This window comes from Stegastes partitus, unplaced genomic scaffold (assembly GCF_000690725.1).
Source record: "Stegastes partitus isolate 25-593 unplaced genomic scaffold, Stegastes_partitus-1.0.2 Scaffold111, whole genome shotgun sequence".
Lineage (NCBI taxonomy): Eukaryota > Metazoa > Chordata > Actinopteri > Pomacentridae > Stegastes > Stegastes partitus.
Window position 1 is genome coordinate 659,327 of NW_007577842.1, and position 8,894 is coordinate 668,220.

An 8,894-nucleotide genomic window follows, 5' to 3' on the forward strand; every position below is an offset into this window, starting at 1 on the left:
ATTAACCTCAACATGTTTTTTGGACCTTGTGGGAGGAAGCCGGAGAACCCAGAGAGAACCCACACTGCATGGGGAGAACATGCAAACTCCACGCAGAAAGATCCCAGTGCCCCCACAGGGACGCGAACCGGTGACTTCTTCCTTCCTGCGACACAACAGCGCTACTAACTGCGCCACCTTGCAGCCCTTTTCTCTTAAAGTGCTTGAGTGAATGTATTTAGTCACTTTCTATCAACGCTCAGTGATGACATTAGAAACAGTTCTAAAAAGAGTTCTAAAAGCACTAAAAAGTTGAAGAGTCAGTCACTGAAGCAGGTTTGTGTATCAATCAGTGGACCAGCAGGGCGGAATAAGTGCAAAATGTGCAGTGCTTGTCCGTTGATCAATAACAAGACTGCCAATATTGTGTAGCTTCAAGATCCATATGTCAGTGTGAGGCTCTGCTGAAACAGCGTGTGCACAGAGTGTCTTACAGTCGTTTAAGTAAAAGTTACAAACTTCTTGGAGTGGTAGTTTTTAAAGCAAGAAAGTCCACACCTACCACTACTATTAGTATTGCATGGTACAGTAGTGGCTATAGTAGCAATAAACATTACAGCATCATGAGGTGTGAGACGTACCAAACCTGCGACAGAACACTCCCATGACGGCGCTCTCCTCCACCACTCTCAGGTCAGCCAGCAGAGCCAGTTCCAGCCCTCCAGCCACGGCGAAACCACTCACTGCTGCTATCAGCGGCTTCGACAGCTGCAGACGGGAAGGGCCCTTGAGGAAACAACTGGATTCGTAAATCCAAACATACATGCGCATATACACACAAAAGCTAAATGACTACAACCAAAATGAAAGGGATGCACACTGTAAACAAGGCAGCAACTTGCAGAAGAAAACATTCTCAAAACTAAGTGTGTATATTTCGCTGTGTATATTTATATGTATGTTTTTACTATCCCTTTCATGTTTTTTTGCCTGTTTGCTTTGATTCCCATGGTTTATCTACTAAAAATGTTCCAGATTTCATTTCCTAATTCATTTCTCAAACTGTCAAACAGAAGGGGGAACAAATGATCCTCGTTCTGGCTACAGCTGAGCAAATGAGGCCCTGTGTATTCTGTAGGAGATACAATGCTATAATTTTCTGCACAGGAGGTCCACTCAATGCCAAAGACTTAACATGCAATCGTAATAGATTTTATGGAGGCTGAAGTTTTTATAGCCTATAGCACATCATTTGCGTTAGGTTTCTTACTCTTTGTCAAGTCATTAGAGTGTACCAAAAGAGAGGACATTCTGCTCGTGCACAACAACACAACTGAACTCACTGAAGCCTTGTCCTGATTCAACATCGTTTCCTGAAACTAAATCTTTACCATTACCTGTCTTCCCAAACCCCTAAAAATAAACAAAATCACTGCTGACCACACTTTCTGGTTTTGTATTTTATGGAAACCTTCAGTCCTCCTGAACATTATAAGAAAATATAGATAAAAAACCCTGGTAAGTGCACACATTACACACACACATACACACCCCAGACTCCGCTCACCATTGGACCGGGACCCTTAGTGACATCTTGCTCCAATTTGGGGGGGCCTGTGTGATTGGCCAGCTCTTTCAGATCATAACCAGCGCAGAAATTCCCTCCTGGAGGAGACCACAAAATTACAAAGTATGGCAGCTGGAAAGTCAGAGAGGAAGGGAAAATGATGAGGATGAAAAAAACAACAAGTTGAGCTGGAGTCTGAGGGCTGCAATTTGGATAGCGGCTTGCTCTGGGCTGGCTGGCACACACAAATGATTCTCTTCTCTAAAGAACCCAAATCCAATGCATAGGCACAGATCATGCATGTGCTCACACACACACACACAAATGTACATACAGTATATTCTCATTAATGGAGGAGTAACATATTGCAACCACAACCCCTTCCGTTGGATTCATGTGGTAATTACAACATTACCCAAGAGGTCTACAAACACTATGTCACAGGCTCAGGCAGGGACTCATAAAATCCTCCTCTCTCTGTAATGTAACAGTAATGAACACGATTGTAATGAACACGTGTCAGCAACACCCATCAACTGGGAGCTTTGATGACAGCCGTGGGTCAGTGCAGGGCAATTATAGAAAAACAGTGTGTCATGCTGTTTATGGGAGCAGCATTGTGACAGAGCGCCTTAAATCCCTTTGTCCTCATAGAGGAAATGAGCAGGAGCTATGGAGCTTCATGGAAGAAACGCACGCCATTATTTAGTCTCTTAAAGGAGGTTTGTTATTGAACTGAAAGGCCAGCAGAGATCGTCAATTTGCTTACAATGTGAGCACTGAGACTAAACTCTTACCAGGGGTTACAAGAAGTAGAAGTGATGCAGTTGCTGCCAGCAGCAAGAGAAATAAATGGGTGACTGAAGCATTGAGGCTTTAGAGGGATTTTTTTTAGGAGAATTATAAAAAATAACACATTTTGCCCATGCAAAACACTGTTTAAACCGTTTTCATATATTCTGCAGAAAGTCTAAGACCGAACCAAAAGCATTTGGACAGTCACGGTTGCCTTCAAGGGGTTGATCAATTTTTTTTCTAATTTTTTGTGGATTATATGCAAAATTTTGCTTCAAATCTTTTTACATAAACCAGAGGAAAAACATTCTTTGGTTAACCTGGTCAAAGCCACAGATGAAGAGTCACAAATTAGTCTGCTTTAGAGATTACAAGTCAGTATGCGACTACAGACTTTTTTCACTGACTTTTAAAGCATTTTGACATGTCAAAGTAGGAAAAAGTTTGATTCATTGCTGAAATAATAGTTTGGTTTCTTTAAAGTGGGGTTATACGAGGTACTTATCCATAAGCAGTGTATTACAGTAGATCATTATCCCCAGTTGGGAGAAGCAGACAGCAGAACTTACACAGAAGCGAATAGAAGCACTGGTGTGGACAAGATCAACAAAAAAATGTACAATGTATTTCAGCTACCTAAAAAAGGCAAGCTGATTAAACAACATGTGAATAAGCTATTTTCAGAGTATGTTCACTGCTTTACCTTGCCATCAGACAGGAACTCCTGTCCTCCTTGCTACTTCTCCAAACTTGATGGTTATACACTGACTGTGTATAAGTACCTCATATAGCCCCACTTCAAAGACCCAGAACTATCCCTTTAATGTTCATGGGAACACCTGTGCTTTACCTTCTATGACCAGTCAAAACGTCTGCTGCATTAAAGGGCCAATGCCTCATGCGCAAAGTCTGGTTCATAAAGAGGTGTTTTTTCCAGTTTGGTGTAGAGGAAACTGACCAGTCAGCACAAAGACCTAACCACAACCTCATCCAACACTTTGTGAGAAATGAGGACTTTTCTCTCTTGCGTTTTTTACTAGACTAACAAGGCCTTAAAGACGCTAAAAGCGTATTCATCTCTGTTTGGCTAAAAATGTACCTTTAGTGACACAGCTGCATTGACATGTATACCTGACCACAAACACCCGAAGAAATCCGAATCCCAAACACTCCAAATATGTCCCAGCATATTCAAAACCTGCTGAAAGCAATTATTCTTAATTTCATACGTTAAAAAAAAAACACTCCGACACTGAAAAATGGGAGCTGGGAGAGTGATTGTGTCTGTGCTAATTTGACCAAAATGGATTCCTTATGTTTGGAGAAACACTACATCCAAACTATAACCTCCCTGACGATGCAGACACTCGGCTGATCACCGCTGAAGGTCTGTCATCTTGCAATAGTCGAGCAGTGATACAAGAGAACCTGCTGACAGGAATGTGTGGTGGAACAATTAAAATCACATTACAGACATTTTGGGAATCGTCGAGGAGACACTTTCTGAAACTACCTACTGTGCCGCTAATTGCTAACCCATTTAATGCAAGCTAATTACTCTCTAACACACTGTTTTCAGTTCACAGCTGAGACTAGAGGCACCGGCAGCCATCGTCTGGAGAGACTCCAACCTCGAAAGCACCAGAGTATATACTTTGAGGCCACAGTGAACTTTATACAGCAGACAGGTTGATCCAGGCTGAAGACATTATTTCCACTGAGGGAAAGAGTTCATTCACTGTGTGTGATGATTATTTTTAGAAGCTTTAGGAGTTTTGGCATGGTTATGGACTTGGGTAGCTGACACAGTGCAGGCCACCTCACAGGTGTGTGTGTTTTGACTGTGTGTGCTCTTGTCTGGTCACCTCAGCGATTCGGCAAGATCTAAGCACTCCGGGGAGCAAAAGGTGGAAAGAAATACATGAAGAAGACGATTGAGGTAAGGTGGGCTGAGTGCGGATGATGGAGGTAAGAAAGAGATGAAAGGGCTGAGGAAAGATGGAAAGAAGTTGGAATAAAAAAAAATAATTACATTTTCAGTAAACATCCCATGACTTTTTTTGAACTATTTTAAAACCACTGTGATGATCTGAAATGTTTCTCCTGTCAGGTTTGCACATTTTCTGCACAAAAAAGATTAATAATAAAGGGCTAAAGAATCTGGTTCCCATAACTTATTAACCTTCTCTTCTCGAATTTGTTTGTTTGTTGCAATTCTTTACAGTTTTATTATCACTTTTTTACCACTGGTTGTGTAATATTCAAAATATGTGTAATATGGGATTGTGACTTGCTACATTGGCAGTTATAGGTGTGCAACAATTAGGTCCAAGACAAATTTTTCCAACAAGTACAATAAAGCATATCATATCGTACAGAAAAAAAAATAGATCTTGCTGCAGTATAGAAAACAAATCAGGGACATAATCCTTGTAAAACTACACTTTGGTTTTTGTACAGATTACAAAGCAACATGTAATGTCTTAATTATAGGATTGTGTTACCTTTGGTTTGGGGCAGGTTTGCCCACAGGCTGCTGACTGTAACTTCATATTTACTAAAGAAACTAATATTTACTCTGGTGTCAATCTCCTCCTACTTTCAGCAAGTAAGAAAAATCGTTTTAAGGTGTAACACTCAAAATTTCACAATATTTCAAAGATTTCCATGACCTGCTGTAAACCCGAAAAAATTAAGTACACAGGATGACTGACGCTCATCTGTTCAAAATTAGGTGCTGACGGGAAAGCGACTGAATCTCTGGCCTCTTTCCTGAACAACAGTAAAAAGCTAATTTTCGTTCCTCTATTCTGTACCTCACAATTCTCTTACCTTTCCCGTGCAGCACAGCCACGTTCAAGTCTGGGTCACTGTCAAAGGCCTGCAGCTCTTCCAGTAGACGCCGTGCTGTCTCCTGGTTCACCGCATTACGCATCTCAGGTCGGTTTATCACCACAGTAACCACGGATCCCCTTCGCTCTGAGACCACAGTCTGACCTGCAACTAATGACAGAGAATAAAAAAGATGCATAGATGGAAACCAATATGGACCACAACACTTAGAAAGAGACTGACCCAGAGACATTAAGCTTAAATCTCACAGCAGGGGGAACAGAGATGGAGCATAAATTGTCCTACGTGGACAGACTTGATAAAAGTAAGACCAAGAATGAGACAATGAAAGAGATGGTCTGGGCTGAGGTGAGGACCTTGGCTCTTGCTTTGTCCCAGTGTGTGTTTATGAGTGTGTGCGTCTGTGTGCCAGTGATTGCGGCTTGAGGTTGCAGCAGGCAGTTGACCTGACAGTGTTTAGGTTCATCCCAGGGAATCCAACTGTCAACCACACCCAGAGGCAACTGCATCTGAGAGCCAGGAAAACAAAGCTACTGGATGCATTAACCTCGCTCATGCAGCCTGTTCTATGGAGGATGGACTGTTGAACAAAACCCAGTGACGGGAGGCATAGCAAGAGGGGAAAAAAAAAAAAGAAGAAGCAATTTGTCACACACAGCACTTTCTACTCTGCTATATCTCAAACAAATAATTACACAGCGCTAGTACAGTTGCAAGGGAGTGGAACCACGCTTAACTACCTCTCGAGAGAGTTGTTTTCCATTGTATTTCAGTTACATTTCAGGACTAAAGCTGTAAGTCTGGGAACCACTCAGTAGGTTAAACTTTAGGACCACATTTTCAGTAGAATAACTGCCTATGATGGGGGTTTGTTTATTGCATTTCCAATAACAACAACAAAAGAACAATTTAAACTGAGAAAACTATTAAAAATTGCTCTGAATGATTTGTATATAAACTATACTGATACTCGCCTTAAGCCACTTGCCAAGGAGAAGGGTTGAAATTTTTCACATTTTCTATGACTTCAGGATCTACTTAGGATAAACTGAGATGGGAATTCATTTGTATTAGACATTAATTGGAGCTAAACTAATTGACAAAGCAAAAAATTAAAAAAAATACTAGGAGCAGCCCTGGTTAGGAAAGTGTAATTTGAGGTTCAACATTTTAAGACATAACAGAAGAAAAACTTCAAGTGAAACTGGAAATCACAGCCATCATAAAGACCCTCTCTGGCCTTCATAAAACACATAAAAACTCATCTCCTTGTATCAAAGTTACATATTTAGAAGCTTTTTTTAACATGAAAATAACCGTTTCTGCCTTGAAATGACTTTCATGTAACCCTACACTCACCCCTCTTCACTTGCTACAGCTCGAGCACACCACCTCACCTACGATTCTGCTTAAATGCTAAAACTACTCTACGCTACATGATGACAAGCTGTAATATTGGAGTAAGTCATACACGCTCAACCAGACACCAATTCTGAGGAAGAGCAATGATGCAGAAACTGTTGACCTGCAAGTTGATAGGATTGGTTCATTAGGTTTGTTACATATAAAACCTCTAAAGCCTTAATCCTCATTTTTAAAGCTGTCATTGGTATACTGCAGTTTCAAGGTGGAAATGCTTAGCCATGGCCTTGACTGTTTATTTCACTCATGATTTGTATTTGAGGATATAAAAACAAACATCAACAACAAAACATATAGACATGTTATGTTACCACGGTTAAAAAAAAAAGAGAGACTTGATTTTAACAGAGGGCTGCAAGGTGGCGCAGTTGGTAGCACCGCTGCCCTGCAGCAAGAAAGTTGCTGGTTTGTGTTCCAGTGGGGGCATCTTTCTGCATGGAGTTCACGTTCTCCCTGTGCAGCGTGGGTTCTCTCCGGCTTCCTCCCACAAGTCCAAAAGCATTTTGAGGTTAATTGGTGATTCTAAATTGTCCATAGGTATGAATGTGAATGAGCTTGGTTGTCTGTCTCTAAGTGTAGCCCTGTGATAGACTGGCGACCTGTCCAGGGTGTCCCCTGCCGTCGGCTGGGATAGGCTCCAGCCTCCCCCCGCGACCCTAGTGAGGATTAAGCGGTGTATAGATAATGGATGGATGGACTTCAAGAGAAAAACTCCAGCAACTGAAAAAAGATTTCTGGATCAGAACTGTTTTTTTCCCTCTTTTCTTCTTCCTGATGACCCCACAGATGTATCTGCTGTTCCTGTATGGATGGACTTTCACAGAGATGGTGTTGAAGTTTACCACTTTCAAAGCCTTGATGTTGTGTAGGCTGACTCACTTATGGGACCGACATCCCCCCCCACCCCACCCCATGTCTCACAGCAGACATGTTGACACTGCAGGTGAAACTTATTTCATTAAATGTCACAGTAAGTCCTCACAGTGGTCACCTGTGCTTTTCCTAATACAATATTTCAAAATGTCTGCTGTGAAAAAGGTTTATCACATTATTTCTGAAAACTAACTTGTTGAGGTTGTGAGAACTTACAAACGTAACTTACAAATGTGCACTAATTAACTATACATTTGTGTCTACTGTTTACTAGCTTGTTTTCAGAGCTTTAGAGCCAGCGTATCTCTATCAGACTGCATATAATACATTCTGTCTCTATGGCTGTCTCTGCTGCCTCCTACAGTCATAGTTACTGCTGGTTTCCACTCATACCTGTTCCTGTGTCTTCACCTCCATTCCCGGCACTGTAGGATTTTACTGCCAATAAAGTCGTCTTTACCGGCTGTCCAAATGTTGTACTTTGATATGCAGCTCCTAAAACTGGTGTCAACTTATGAAAATTTTTTAGCGCCATTGCCAACATTCTCTCGCAGCAGAGATTTACAAGCTCCAGAAAACAACCAACAAATTCTGCAGTAACGGTTGTATTTTTAAATATACATGCACTCATAAAATGTTTCGAAGCCAAATTTAAAATAAAAACAAAAAAAGCTGAATTTTAGTTCGTTGTCTTTACAAGCTAGCTTACTTCAAAACAACTTTAATACAGAGGTGTCACAGTTTTACGCTCCCTGACAGAAACTGAAACAAAAGCACAAGGTTCCGCTCGCTCACTTGGTGCATTGCAGTGGTAAAAACCGCAAACACACAGCAGAGGGCGAAATTGAGCCTTACTAAATCCACAGTTTCCCTCTGCAATGCAAGCAAAGGTTTTGGTGTCTTGTCAATAATGAGAGCAAACCCCAAATCACATGTTTTTTTTTTTGTTTTTTGTTTTTTGTTTTTTTTTAATAAAAGATTTCACTTGTGTGTTGTTTTTGTTTTACACATTTTAAGGCATCATGCACAAAAAATAAGCCATACTAAAGGCATTTTGCTTACCCTCTACCAAAAGTTATACGTTCTAACATTTGAGGATTTGCTGTTAAAAATAAGTTTATACAAATATGGCATGTAAGCTGGCATGTCAGTGAATCCCAAAGCAGATCATTGCCTGCTTTCACAGTTTTTGTAAACATGGCTTTGAGCAAAATAGGGTTGAGAAAAGTCAAGAGAAAGGGAAAGCATGCTTGAACATGGGGCTTAATTTCCCTGAAAAGCATGCAAATCATATTTACAATGCATTATTTTACTCTCAACAGAGATCTTTTTTTTTAATTGTATCAATTAAAGTTAAGACATTAAAAATGTTGTCAACATTAACAGACAGACAGACAGAAAGACA

At 40.8% G+C, this 8,894-nt stretch overlaps 1 protein-coding gene across 1 annotated transcript; it reads right to left on the reverse strand.

The window, feature by feature from the left end:
* Positions 1-600: 600 nt before the first annotated feature.
* On the reverse strand, positions 601-8,361 carry LOC103354551 (probable enoyl-CoA hydratase, mitochondrial). Its single transcript, XM_008277968.1, has 4 exons — positions 7,883-8,361; positions 5,174-5,344; positions 1,547-1,644; positions 601-765 (listed from the first exon to the last, which is right to left on the reverse strand). The coding sequence occupies exons 1-4, from the start codon at positions 8,118-8,120 to the stop codon at positions 601-603; spliced, it is 672 nt and encodes a 223-aa protein (XP_008276190.1). The 5' UTR covers positions 8,121-8,361.
* Between the last annotated feature and the right edge of the window lie 533 nt (positions 8,362-8,894).

What these genes read in the sequence shown, in the direction of transcription:
- LOC103354551 (XM_008277968.1), bottom strand. Translation starts at nt 8,120, where the DNA reads ATGAGTGCATGTATATTTAAAAATACAACCGTTACTGCAGAATTTGTT. An exon ending in AGGTGAAGACACAGGAACAG is followed by an intron (nt 5,345 to 7,882) that starts GTATGAGTGGAA and finishes CTCTGTCATTAG; the next exon opens with TTGCAGGTCAGACTGTGGTC. An exon ending in GGCTGTGCTGCACGGGAAAG is followed by an intron (nt 1,645 to 5,173) that starts GTAAGAGAATTG and finishes GGTCTCCTCCAG; the next exon opens with GAGGGAATTTCTGCGCTGGT.